The sequence below is a fragment of the Phalaenopsis equestris genome, unplaced genomic scaffold (assembly GCF_001263595.1).
Source record: "Phalaenopsis equestris unplaced genomic scaffold, ASM126359v1 Scaffold000761, whole genome shotgun sequence".
NCBI classification, from domain to species: Eukaryota; Viridiplantae; Streptophyta; class Magnoliopsida; order Asparagales; family Orchidaceae; genus Phalaenopsis; species Phalaenopsis equestris.
Window position 1 is genome coordinate 3,690,716 of NW_018165201.1, and position 14,739 is coordinate 3,705,454.

Consider the following 14,739-nt stretch of genomic DNA (forward strand, 5'->3'; position numbering starts at 1 on the left):
TGCGGCAATGTTGTTGGCAGTATTCAAGTTGAATGGTTGAAGTGGAAAATGCATCGGGTCTATTGTGCGATCTAAAAGTACAACTTAAAACTTAAAAGAGAAATATTATAAGATGGTAGTGAGACCTTCAAAGCATTATGGTGCATAATGTTGTTTTCTCATAAATATATTTTGGTGGCTTGTTGGTTCGCAGCTTCAGCGTAAGTCCTCCCTGTCTCGGGTTTGAGCCCATATGAGTCGAATTAGCACATATATGGGGTGAACAGACACATGTTATGGTCAATTTCTTGCAATATATTATGTACCAAACTCAAATAATCTAATCAAACGTTATTAAGAAATCACAATGCAAGCTGAAATATTAAATTATTGCAAAGCAATTACCAAACTTCTCCAACAAAACATCATGAAAATACATTTGTTATTGCAACTTTACCTAAATCCTTTCTGCCAAGCTAAATTACATTCTTATACTCATATGATGAATAAATTACAAGACAAGAATCTTATTTTGAGCACAATTCAAGCCACAAGGCCCTTGAACTTTTTGCTTAAACCTATTAGGAAAAATAATTGTAGGGGCATTTACATATATACCGCTCAATTCTTATGTATTTACAAAAATGAAAGATCATTTGCCCGTATAAAGCACAATATTACCTACAATCCAAAGAGCCTAATACAAAAAAAATGAAGATTTACATACATGCCACCTAATTCCTACGTATTTAGCCGAGCCTGAGCGAGTAGCTCAGGCTTGGCTCGTATTCGACTCATTCGAGATTAGCTCGTATTCAAAATTGCTTCTGACAATGTGTTCAGTTTGACTCGATTTAAATATTCGTGTTCGTGTTCGACTCGAAATTGGTTCGTCAAACTAAAATTTTGAAAAATAGATGTAAAGTGTGAGATTCGAACCTGGATCAAATTTATACAAAAAAAGACATTAACCACATTGTCACATGAGGTGTTATGATTTAAACTTAGACTTAAATATGTATAATATATTATTATATAAATAATATATGTAATATATTATTATATAAAAAGTTATATAATTTTTTTTTTTGCCATTTCGGTTCGTGTTCGGCTCGTTTACATTTCGAGCTTAAAAATTTGTTCGACCTTACCCAAGCATTAAAAAGATATATTTCACATTTTAAAAGTCAAAATACTAGTACTTTTTATGTGATACGAAAGATTTGGGTGCTATAAATGTAAAAAGTAAAATTCAGGTGTCAGATATATAAACATACAAGAATTGGGTGGTATTCACAAGACAACCCTAAGAACTCACCTGAACTGCACCAAAAGCCTCCACAGCCCCCCAGAAAAACTTCTTATTTGCAACTATACCCTCCTGCTCCATTCTCTTCATCAACTTATCAACCAATTCCCTTATATTAGCCTTACTGTATGCCTTATAAAGCAGCCTATATGTTGAAGACTTCAGAACAAAGCCTCTCTTATCAGCAACCTCTAATAGCTTATCTGCTTCAAAAGGCAAACCATTCATACAATAAACATCAAGCATAGCATTCAGAGTAGAGACCTCCATCTCCTTCTCCTTCCCCATAACCTCATCAAATATTTCTCGAGCACTCGAAACACAGTCGCAATAACCATACGCCATCATCAAACATTCGTATGTCACATAGCTCGGCTTGAAGCCCAACTCACCCATCTTTCTGAAAACTGACTCAGCCTTCTCCTTCAACCTCGCCTTCCCGTAATTCGATATCATCGAATTGAAGGTCGGAAGAGTCGGCTTTGCCTTCGATCGCAAAAGACTCTTAAACACTTGTTCCATCTTGTCGAACACTTGTTTCCTCCCATATGAATCGATGAGGATGTTGTATGTTATGGTGTCTGGCTTGCACTGATTGCTCTTCATTCGACGAAGAACCATTTCCATTTCTCGCAGCATTCCATTCTTGCCGAATGCATCCATGATGCCGTTGTAGGTGTAAATGTCGGGAGATATGATAGTTGAATCGAGGTCATTGAAGATGGCATCAACCTGCTTCAGATCTCCGGAGCGAGCGAAAGCTCTTAGAAGGATATTGTATGTTACTATGTTTGGTTGGCACCTATCGGACAAGCCTTTCATCTTCTCAAAATAGGCGTAGGCTTTGCTCAGAGCTTTCGATTTGTCACGCGAATGGAGATGAGCGGCGATGAGTGAGTTGTAGACTGAGGTGTCAGGTTTGCAGCCGCTGTTTCGCATTTCAGTGAAGAGCCACATTGCCATTCTTGTCTGGCCCTTCTTCCCCATGATTGATATGAGTTTGGAGTAGATGCCATTGTCTGCAATGTACCATCTTTGTTTTTGCATCCATCTGAAAACCTGAAGAACAGTTTGTTTAGAGAGTATAAAGCTGCAAAATAAGGTCTTATCATGTATGATGTTGAAAATTAGGAATCACAAGCATAGAAATTGTTGAATCCTTTTAGGAAGTCAGGTCCATAGCTTGGGAGAGACCTATAAAATGGAAGGTGTGTTTCAGGCCTAAGTTAAGAACTCTCCTGATGGACCTCCTCCAGCGAAGCGGAGAAGATGATCTAACAAAGGAGAAAGAAGCAAGGAAAAAAGGCCTAAAAAAGGGCCTCTTCTGGATCCCCATCTATCCCTCTTTATACATGTTTTTCCAGAAAAAGCATAAAATATGAGCCACTCTGTCTGCCTAAAGTCTGACCACGGTGACTTAATGAAAAGACAACGACATGAATGTCAGCCAACTCATAAATGAGGATGTGACATTCATTCATCTCAAATGTCAGTCTTGTCTTTCACGTTCTGTCATATCTGAGAATCACTGGTGAGAAAAACTAGGGAGTAACTCGACAATGTAGTTCGACGGGTTAACTCTGCAGCTCGTAAGGTACAGCTGATACATGTGTGCGAGAGGTCAGCAAGTCATCTCAACAGATTATTCCAGTAACGATTATATCTTCTGAGCAGATGAGCTTATCAAACCCAAGAGGTTGGGCCTACAAAGAGCTGATTTTTGGCATGCATAAGTACTAAAACTTTGTAGATCTAAATATTCCAAAGGTTCGATAATATGAACTTAGGACTATTGGAACTCATGCAAATCAACATGAATTCGTCCAGATCAACTTGAATTTGTTTGAGTCCGGATCAAGATGAATTAATTATAACTGTTTAAAGTTATAATGAACCTTGAAGAATATATTGTGAATTCACAGGGGTCTATGGTATTTGTAAGAGCTCAAGCCTACTCCTTCAAGACTAGTCATTTTTATCCGAGTTCGAGAACTACTTGCTACATCGCAACTTCCACTAAGCAACTATAAATCAAAGGACTCAACTCTGTCTCGTATATTTTATAGCAAGGGATCAACGGACCATTTCATGTACTCTTTTTATTTATGCACAATATCTAACTTTTCCTATGGTGCTCATATTCATCTGTAAAGTCTAAACCTATAAATCTCAGTCCACAAAGAGAGCCCGGGTTATGCAATAAATAGTACTTGAACCAATTATAATGAAATCACAAAGCTTCCCGCTCCAAAATTTCTGTTAGGATTTTGTTGTGAATGATGGTAAGGGTCTGATGAACAACAAAGAATCAATTTTTTGACACCGGGAGTATAGAGGAGCAAAAAAAAAAAAAACTTCGAACACCGGGAGTATAGAGGAGCCAAAAAAAAAAAAAACTTCGATCAACAACAGAGAATCAATTTTTGACACTGATTGACAACTTTAGAGATGAAATAGAGTATTGGAGGAATGATTCAAGAAATTAAGGAGCATAATCCAAGTACCAATCACACTGTGCAATAACAAGATAGGTCATCAGATTTTGTCATCTTCCTAAGACATTTGAGCCCAAGAGCATTGCTCTCCTTGTCAACCAATGATGAGGCCTATTACCAATATGAAAATGAAGATTTATTTCGCACCCCTTCGAGCAAAGAGATGAGCTGAGAAGAGGAAGACCTCTAACTACTATGCTTTTACAAAGGAAATTGCAGAGGTGAACGCTCGTAAAAATTTCAAGATTCCTCAAACTGATCCATGTAAGATTAAAATTGATTAATGGAATACGATGCCAACTTTGAATTTGTTATTCCTTTGCTTGATATTAACAATGATTTAAAATGAGGTTATTTTTTATAACTTTCAAGGAGTTGACTCTCAGGAGCTTTCCCGCCTACCACTTCAAATGATTACTTTGTCGAGTTAAGAAATTGTTTATCACTTGATTTTCCAGTACAAAATGGCCGCAGAAACATTCACAAGTCTTGAGGAAGATAAGACCGGAACCGAGCCATGTTAGTCACTCAAAAGCTTCATAATGAGATCTCAAAGGGAAATGTTAGATCTAAAGAATTTGGAGTCAGCAATGGCTCAACTTGCACTTATCAAGTTTAATAGAAGAATCATTCAGCCATGCTTAGAGCTTTTAATAATCTAAGACCAAAGTTGCATTGTCCAAGTTCCCCAACAGTCATATTAATGTTGAAGAATAAAATTGTGAGTCGGTTATGTTCGACTTCAAATTTCCCAAAAAACTTTACTTGGGTAGAAAATTTCCAGCGATATTTTATGGACCCCCAAAAGTCATCCAAGATTTTCGAGAAAAAGGTATAGCTCACGCTTTCACACACAACGACATTATCAATGTCATCAAGTGAGGCAAGTTAGAAAAAAAAAGTCAAGATGATGGCGGAGGACTGAAGGGGTCACAATCTTGTTGTGGTCCCTTGAAATAAAATAAAACGATCAAAGACGAAGTGAAAAATAGCACAAGAAAATTCACACCAAAAAAGAACACACAGATTTACGTGGTTCGGCAAATTGTTTACATCCACGGAGTTGCAGAGGATTTTACTAATTGAGGAATTTACACCGTTTGATCACGTCGACAATTATAGGATCTCTCACTTGCTCTCTCTCTTTATATCGAGATTCACCCAAGAGCAAGAACACCAAAAAAGAAGAAATATGTACAAAAGAAAAAATCCATTTCTCTTCTTTTGCAAGCCAACAAGAAGAAATCAAGAAGAGCACCTTCTTCTTCCACTACCTTCTTCCTTCTGTCAATAACGCAAAAACAACTAAAAAAGAGCACCTTGCGAAAACACATTTTTTTGTCTGCTGCTTTCCATAAGCCTCGAGAAGAATCCAAGCAGGGAGTCTCATTTCCTGTTTCCGCGAACTGAAGGAGGTGCGGGTTGTTTCGCGAAGAGAAGAAACGGAAGCAAGCGTGACGGGAGGAATAACCTTCTGTTTTCGCAAGAAACGGAGGAGGGCTTCTGTTTCGCAAGCGAGAGATGGAGATTTTTTTGTTTCGCGAACTGAAGAGGCGAAAGTGGGAGAGAGAGAGAGGCGGGAGCAGGTAACAGTTATTTTCTTTTTTTCCTTTTTTTTTGAACCGGGCTCCACCTCAACAAATCTCCCACTTGGAGACCGATACACATACAACATCGTTTCTTCCTCAAACCGATATCCTTCACTGACGGCGTCGCCTTTTTCTTCAAGTGTATTATCCTCCACCTCTGCAACTCAAAGCCCATGTCTTCACACCAGAAGACCAATTGAAGCTGCGCACAATTTCAATTTCTCAAGAGTAACACCCTTTGTCAACATATCAGCAGGGTTCTGGCTTCCACAAATTTTCTCAAGCAACAACTGTCCGTCATCCAACAATGACCGTATGAAGTGATACCTGATCTGAATGTGCTTAGTCCTAGACTGAAATGTTGGATTCCTAGCAATAAATATGACACTTTGACTATTACTATAGAGAATACACTTCTGATTCTTCTTGCTTCCAAGAAGTTCTGTAGTCATATTATCTCATTTGTAGTCTCTGACAATGTTATGTACTCAGCTTCTATAATAGACAACGAAATTGTCTTCTGCAGATTAGAGCCTCATGATACTGCAGTGTCACCAATAATATAAATATAGCCCGTAGTACTTCTTCTGGTATCAATGTCTCCAGCTAGATCAGCATCAACATAGACTTGTACATCTGAACTATTTCCTGAGAAACACAAGCAAGTTTTGTAGAGCCTTTTAGATACCTCAAGATCCACTTCACTGCTTCCCAATATTCCTTTCCTGGATTACTCATGTATCTGCTAACAACTCTCACTACATAGGCAATATCCGGTCTGGTGCAAATCATAGTATAGATAAGTGAACCAATAGTTGAAGCATAAGAAACCTTACTCATGTGATCTCATTCCTCCTCTGACTTGACTGATCCTTGCTGAGTCTGACGTGACGTCCCAGAGGTGTGTCAACTGGTTTGGCCTTATCCATGTTGAATCTGCTAAGTACATTTTTCACATACTCAGCCTGAGAGAATCTCAACATGCTTCTGACTCTATCTCTTACAATTCTCATACCAAAAATTTGTTTTGCCACTCCCAAATCCTTCGTTGCAAAGTGCTCTGACATCTACTCCTTCAGATTATTGATCTCCTCAATACTAGCACCTGCAATAAGCATATCATCCACATACAACAATAGGATGATATAAAAATTATCAAAATATCTGACATAACAACAGTGATCTGTCTGACATCTGTTGTACCCTGCACTGTGCATGAAATTATCAAATTTCTTGTACCACTGTCTTGGAGCTTGCTTCAGGCCATACACACTCTTCTTCAATCTGCAAATTGACTCTTCCTTTCTCTGTACCACGAACCCTTCAGTTTGGTGCATGTAGATGTCTTCTTCAAGATCCCCATAAAGAAAGACTGTTTTCACATCTAACTGCCAAGGAAAAGATCTTCAGTAGTCATCATAGACAGTACCATTCTGATGGTTGTAAGCTTCACCACAAGAGAGAAAATCTCGAAATAATCAATAAAGTGTTTCTATTGAAAACCCTTTACAGCAAGTCTAGCCTTATATCTTTACTGTCATCATTCTCAGTCTTTACCCGGTACACGTGTAATGTTTTCTTCCCAGATGAAAGTTCTATCAACTCCCAAGTCCGATTTTCTAGCAGAGAATTCATCTCCTCCTTCATGACTAGCACTCATTTGCTCGAATTTTTATCTTGCAAGATTTTTTCATAACTTTGAGGTTCTCCACCATCTGTCAGCAAAATGTAGTTTAAAGTTGGAGAATAACGCTGTGGAAAAAGTCTAGCCCTTTCTGACCTGTGAACTGCAATTGTATAGGAATTGTATAGGTGGACTGCTCTGAAACTGATTGTGGAACAATAGGAGTGGATGCCCCGGATTCATTCTCCTCATCACCAGCATCTAAGCCCTGCACTGTAACTTCTGGTAAATCATCAAATCTTACCAACTCAGATTCCTTCAGTGTTGTTTCAGAAGCTGTATTGGACTTGTCATTGTATATAACATTTTCATTGAAAATCACGTTCTTGCTCCTTATGATATTCCGACCCTGATCATCCCAGAAACGATATCCAAATGTCTCATCTCCATAGCCAATGAAATAACACTTCCTTGACTTAGCCTCAAGCTTATTACGAGTAGTATCAGGATTAATGAGAATATAAGAAAGACAGCCAAAAGTCTTAAGGTAAGAGAATTTTACCTCTTTCCCACTCTAGACTTCTTCGGGTAATTCACAATTTAATGGAACAGATGACCCACTATTGATCAAAAAAACTGCAGTACTAACCGCTTCTGCCCATAAAGTAAGTGGTAGTCCGACGTGCAATCTAATGCTTCTAGCCCGCTTATTAATGGTTTTGTTTATGCGCTCGGCAACACCATTTTGTTGTGGTGTCCCTCGCGTGGTCTTCTTCATTCTGATGCCCTGAGCTGCACAATACTCCTTGAATCAACTATCAATGCACTCACAATCATTATCAGACCTTAGACATTTCAGTTTTAAGCATGTCTTTGTCTCAACCATGACCTTTCAAGTCTTGAACACACTGAATACATCAGATTTATACATTAAGAAATAAACTCATACATTTTTATTATAATCATCAATAAATGTGACGTAGTAACGAGAGCCTCCAAGAGATGCTACTGGAGAAGGTCCCCACACATCTGTGTGTACAAGATCCAGTTTTCCTGTCTTTAGCGTCTTGCCACCTATCAAGAAATTGATTTTTCTCTGCTTCCCCATAATGCAATTCTCACACATGCTGAAATCAACTGACTTCAGTTCTGGTAGCTTGCCTCTGGATTGAAGTTCCTTCATATTTCTTTGACTCATGTGGCCAAGTCTGCAATGTCACAACTCTGTTGTGTTGTCTGCAACAATAGTATCAACATTGTTAATTAAACCAGTAGTCATATATAGCGTACATGTTTTCTTACCCGGAGCCAGTAACAGAGCTCCTTTAGTAACCTTCCAGGTGTTATTTGAGAATACTACTGAATTTCCACACTCATCAAGCTGCCCAACAGAAATGAGATTCTTCTTCAGTTCAAGAATGTGTCTGACCTTTTGCAGAGTATATTTGTTCTTGTTTGGATGTGAAATGACAATATCTCTCATTTCTACCACGTTTAGAGCTTCTCCATCTGTCATATATACTTTCCCAAAGTCACCTGCAACATAATTCTGCATCAATTCCCGATGGAAAGTTGTATGAAAAGAAGCCCTTGAATCTAGTATTCAGTCATCAACAGAACTATGAACTACCAGCAGTAGTGCATCATGTGTTTCTTCAGTTACCACATTTACACTGTCATTCTCTGTTTTCTTAGGATTTCTGCAGTTCCTCTTTATGTAGTCAGTTTTCCCACAATTTTAGCAAGTTGTTTATCAGGCCTTGACTTGCTTCTACTTCTGTTCTTTGATTTTGATTTTCCCTTGTTTGAGTTCTTGTTTTGTGATCTCCCTCTGGAATCAACATTGAATGCTGAACTCAAACCTGAGATCTCGCCAGAATCTTTCTTGCACATCTCCTCAGTTAAAATCAAATCACGAATATCTTCATATTTCAATTTAGATTTATCAGCAGAATTAATGACAATTATTCTCATAGTTTCTCAGCTATTTGACAATAAAGCCAACAAGATCAGTGCATGTGTCTCACCATCAAATTCAAATTTCACAGAAGATAATTGATTTGTGATGGTATTAAAATCATTTAGGTGTTGTACAACAGACGTACATTCCGCCATTTTCAAATTAAATAACTTCTTCATCAGATATACATTATTATTCGTCGATGGCTGTTCATACATACCTAACAGAACTGTCATAAGATCTGCAGTTGTCTTCTTCTTGACGATGTTGCGTGCAACGGACCTCGATAGGGTCAATCGAATAACCCCCAGAACTTGTCGATCCAACAGATTTCATTCAGCTTCATCCATTCTTTCAGGTCTTTTCCCCGATAACAAAATATGGAGTTTCTTCCCATAGAGGGAATCCTCTATATGCTTCCTCCAGTAACTAAAATCTGTGTCATCAAATTTCTTCAAATTTCTCGATCTCTGAAACCGAAACCTTCACTTCATCCGCAACCATTGGCTCTGATACCAGTTGTGATATATTGAAATAAAATAGAATGATCGACGACAAAGTGAAAAATAGAAAAAGAAAATTCACACCAGAAAATAACACACGGATTTACGTGGTTCGGCAATTTGCCTACATCCACGAAATTGCAGAGGATTTTACTAATTGAGAAATTTACACTGTTTGATCACGTCGACAATTACATGATCTCTCACTTGCTCTCTCTCTCTCTTTTTATACCGAAATTCACCCAAGAGCAAAAACACCAAAAAAGAAGAAATACGTACAAGAGAAAAAATTTATTTCTCTTCTGTTGTAGGCCAACAAGAAGAAATCAAGAAGAGCACATTCTTCTTCCTTCTGCCAAGAACACAAAAGCAACTAAGAAATCACTTTGCGAAAACACCTTTTTTTTCTACCTGCTTTTCGTAAGCCTCAAGAAGAATCCAAGCAGGGAGTCTCCTTTCATGTTTCCGCGAACTGAAGGAGGTGCGGGCTTTTTCGCGAAGAGAAGGAACGGAAGCAAGCGTGATGAGAGGAGTAACCTTTTGTTTACGCAAGAGACAGGGGAGGGCTTCTGTTTCGCGAGCGAGAGACGAAGACGGGCGCAGCGATTTTTCTGTTTCGCAAACTGAAGAGGCAGAAGTGGGAGAGAGAGGGGCGGGAGAGGGTAACAGTTATTTTCCTCTTTTTTTTTTTTTTCCTGAATCGGGCTCCACCTCAACAAATCTCCTACTCACCCCTACCCAATCATCACTTTGATTTGTGTTTTGATGTCTAAAAACTAGTAGAAGTCATTCAAAATAAAGACTTTTTCAAACAACCAACTCCCAAGAAGGTTATCTCTCATGCAAGAGATTCTTCGAAGAACTGTGTGTTTCACAGGGATCACGGGCACAATAAAGAGGATTGTCGACATCTTCATAATTTGGTGGTAAAATTTATCAAGGTGAGAAAGCTAAATGAATTTGCCTTGCTGATCTTCGGTGGACGCCAAAAAAGATGTTAACAGAAAAGGATGCTATCCCTCACGTAATAGATTTTTTAAAGCATTGTGTGTTTTATAGGGATCATTGGCACGGTATAGAGGATTGTAAACATCTATGTAATTTGGTGAGAAAACTTATCAAGGCAAGAAAGCCAAATGAATCTGTTGTTGCATATATGGGGGCAGAGGCCAAAAAAGGTGCTAACAAAAGAGCAAAGGAATAAAAAAGCCAATGCACATTGCTAGAGATCTAGGGTGGTATCCACCATTCTTGATGCATAAAGAGAAAAAACGACTCTACAAGCAAGCCTCAAACAACTTAGATCAGAAGAGATAAACTTTGATAGCGCTGATTTTTTAGGTGGTGTCCATCATATTTTCTAAAGTGAATAGAACAGCAAAGGAGAATCTTTTTATTAATAGTATTTCGGTTATCACCTTAATCTCTAGCTACCAAATTAGCAGCATTCTGATTAACACAACGAGCTCAATAAATATTATTTTTAAAAATAATTTTGAGTAGATGAATATTAATGGTCCTTGCTCGTCACAAAATAAAGAGCCATTATTCAATTTTTTGGGGAAAAAGGGGAGAAAGTGAATTTTTTGTTGCATTGTTAATTACTTGGGGAGAAGAAGTAAGATACTTTATGGCAATGGTTGACTTCAATGGATGAAATTAACAATGAAGAAATATATAATGTATTATATTTCAAAATTTTATATCTGAACTCCATCAAACCAAACAGCAAAATACTTGAAAAATATCAAAATATACAGGCCAGAACATCAAAATAAGGATTTGCAGAGACCAAGCATTTTTTTGAAATGGCAAAGCAAAGCTAACCTCAAGACACTGCAGCCACTTGTCTTGCCTCCCTAGCTCCTCGAAGAGTAGAAAGCAATGCTCTGTCCTCACAGTCCTCACATACTTGTTGAGCGTGGTCACCAAAGGGAACTTCTCATCACCAGCCTTCCGCAATAGCACCCGCATGAGCTCCTCTGATTCTGTTGTGGATCCCCCTCTACCAAACTTCCGTTTTGGCCGAGTAGATGTGGTGCCGACATAGTTATTTGTGGCAAACAATGCACCATAGCAGAATGGTACCCTTGAGCAATAGAGATTGGCAGATAGCACGGTGCGCGCTATTTAGAAAAAATATATATATAGAAATTAAATCATTAATGAAGAAAGTTATTTTATAGAAAGTGCCATATTGTACGCATCAATGTCATTAGTCACTGAACTTTTAGACGGTGGATCAAGGAGTGTCCATTCTGTATGAAATTTATAGCATTTACACAAAAAATAAAATCTTTTATGAAAAAGTAACTTGAGAGCTAATCAAGGGGGATGAAAGAGGAAGTATTGCTCATATCAAAGACTAAGCCAATATAATAAAAAGGATGGAATAAAAAGGCAGAACATGAGCTCAGGATGTTTTTCCATAATTGTTAGGGCTCAATTTATACCTATATGCAGCCTAATAAGAACAAACAACCAAGAAATCAGCATACAAACCACAGCAGCAGAGTCAGGACCAGGCAGTAGCAGCTGTAGGAAGGTTTGAATCGTGCATTTATATTTCTAATTGAGTTGTTGAGATTATATAGAGACTTAAAAGACTATAAAGAAGAGATTTCTCAATTTCAAGTGAGGGCAGAAAAATCCAATAAAAATAATTGCAGCAATTACATAATAATCGTCATGATACATTTTCTCCTATAAGAAGGGAGACTTGGAAAAAGGGTAACAGATATGGTAGCAACAAGCCAAAAGAAGATTGTTTAATTAAATCAGTTAAAAGACAGGATAGGTCATGCAAATAAAAAGATAGACTCCAAAGCTTTAGATGATGGGAGACAGATTTTACATGTGGTGGTGTCAAAGTAGATAATGGCGCTTTGACAGAGGGAATAGCTGAGAATTATTTATATAGAGAAGAGAGGGGAAGTGTAGGGGTGGGTGAAAAAATAGTTTATGAGATAGACTATTGTGCCGAAAGCACAGTCTAATAAGGAGGTAGAAAGGAAGCACGAGAGATAATAAAAAGACTAATTTCCAAAATTTATTGATGAAGTCTTTAAGAGTACTTGTTATTTTGAGTTGTGTAGTGAGGAAGAGAGTTGAGAGGTATCATTAGTGGATAGGAATAAGTCTAAAACACTATATTTTTTTATTTATGTGGATATCATGGCATATATTTGATATGATGATCAATGCAAATGAACGCATTCAACGCCATTACAAAATGTTATGAGGTCAACACAGCTAACAAAAGTAATTCAAGAGGCGAATAAGTTGAAATAATTGAGGTAGAAAATGGATGTTTGTCTTGTGTTGCACTGCAATAATATGCATCATGGTAGAAAGCTGGTAACAATGGGAATGAAAATTCTAGGTTGAATAAGAAAATGATAAACTTAAGAATGGGATTGATGAATGGCCTAACTTATGATGTCATTGGAACAAAGTGGTCGTAACATTGAAAAAAAAAAAACATATGGAGATAACTTGACGCTACTGGAGATCAATAGATGCTCAAAAATGAAAGTTGGCATAATGTGAGAAGAGTGAAAACAGGAATGTGAGAGGAACTAGTCAGAGCTCTAATACAATTTATAAATGGCTTGAACAATGGCTTAATCTTCCTCATTAAGTTGTCGGAATCATAGAAAAGTGTGGTAGACTGCAAAAGATGCGCTTTTCATTTCAATTATAGGCGGAAAAATACAGTAATGAAAAATAAATAATTACAAATAATTACAGCATAACGGTTATATAACAAGACAATCGACTGGCCGAATTCAAGCTAGTATTCCAACCAAATACCTAGAACACCCAATTCAAGTTAGAACAGTTCACAGGTCAACTCAGCCTACATGAAAACTTAACCATTCAGCTCAACAAAATCAGCATACAATCCATACTAATTAATCCGATCAAGTAGCGAACAAGCAAGCACTGAACAACTTAGCTAATTCCCGATCAAGCTATTCGTCAACTCAACAATTCATAAATTAAGATAATCATTAATGAAAACTTTCGCACATCAACAGCGCAGCACATCTACAAAACAGAAAAATTTCTACAATCAAGGGAGCTTCATCAAGCCACATATCACACAACACAACTAATAATGCTGTTTTCCCTCCCTCCCTCCTTAAAAAACACAGACATGAAGGCAAATCAGAGATGAAAACCGTGGCTACAGTAGAAATCATGGATTAGGGTGAGATTTTAAAATCATACCGTGGCCCTTGCGCTCGAATGGTCGACGGGGTGAGGGGGGAGTGAGGCCGGAAAGAATACCGGAGAGGGTTGGGGAGCTGTGGCTGGAGTGGAGATGGAGCATGGCGGACTGGTACCGGTTGAACTTTTCGCGATCTTAAGAAACTCGAACCGGAACGGTCCGGTGGACAGCTTCCATTTTGGGTTGTGCGAGCTTTGAGAATTTGATCATAAAGCTGCTAATTCAAAAAAAAAAAAATGTATTTATTGTGATTTTGAGACATTAACATACATATCACGAAATTTGTATGGATATAAAACTCCTTAACATTAAATTGTCTAACAAATTTCAAATATAATTATAGTCAAATTGAGTGTTTTTTTTTAGTCAAATCAACGAGTAATTGGGATGAAAAAATATTTATGCAGCCGACCCCACTTATTGGGATGAAGGCTTATTGTTGTTATTGTTATTGTTGTTTTTTGTCATTTCAACCTAAAAGTAATACGTTATATTAGGTTAAAATATTACATTTGTCATCATCGACGTGCAGATGACGACATGAATCACATAATGCCATGTGCGCAACGCAGTGGACGATGGCCTGGATCGCACCATATCGTTTACGATCCTTGCCATCGTCTGCACTTGTAATTTTCAGGACATAATATTTTTTTTCTCTATTAAATAATTATTCTTGATTGTTCATTATCATTTAATATTTTATATTGGTATCATGATGACATTTTATTTGAGTCTCTTCACGCTCTTCAAGTTAGTGTTGTTTAAGCGCTTGCTTAGATTATAAGCATGCAAATCTTGAAGTCTTTTGACACATTAATTATTCTCGCAGAACATCTAATTATATTTATGATTGCTTAAATTAAGCCATTTGAATAAGAGAAAAATTTGTATGGAGCTCAGTCGATGCAAAAAATAAAATTTGAAAAAAAATTAATGAACATATTTAAATACTTTTAATATGAAAAGTTCATCAAAAATATATTTTTCTTTATCATAAAAGTATAATATAGAATTTTAAAGTTAGGGTTTTGTCCAACCATTTA

General features: G+C 37.4%; 1 protein-coding gene across 1 annotated transcript; it reads right to left on the bottom strand.

Moving 5' to 3' along the window:
* Nucleotides 1-1,194: 1,194 nt before the first annotated feature.
* Nucleotides 1,195-13,922, bottom strand: LOC110030997 (pentatricopeptide repeat-containing protein At4g39620, chloroplastic-like). Its single transcript, XM_020734010.1, has 3 exons — nt 13,693-13,922; nt 11,287-11,585; nt 1,195-2,347 (listed from the first exon to the last, which is right to left on the bottom strand). Exons 1-3 carry the CDS (start codon nt 13,793-13,795, stop codon nt 1,286-1,288), a joined length of 1,464 nt encoding a protein of 487 aa, XP_020589669.1. The 5' UTR covers nt 13,796-13,922; the 3' UTR covers nt 1,195-1,285.
* Between the last annotated feature and the right edge of the window lie 817 nt (nt 13,923-14,739).

Coding starts and splice junctions, on each gene's coding strand:
- LOC110030997 (XM_020734010.1), bottom strand. CDS start 13,795: ATGCTCCATCTCCACTCCAGCCACAGCTCCCCAACCCTCTCCGGTATT. Junction 11,586..13,692: donor ATTCGAGCGCAAGGGCCACG/GTATGATTTTAA, acceptor TTTTCTAAATAG/CGCGCACCGTGCTATCTGCC. Junction 2,348..11,286: donor AGTGGCTGCAGTGTCTTGAG/GTTAGCTTTGCT, acceptor ACTGTTCTTCAG/GTTTTCAGATGGATGCAAAA.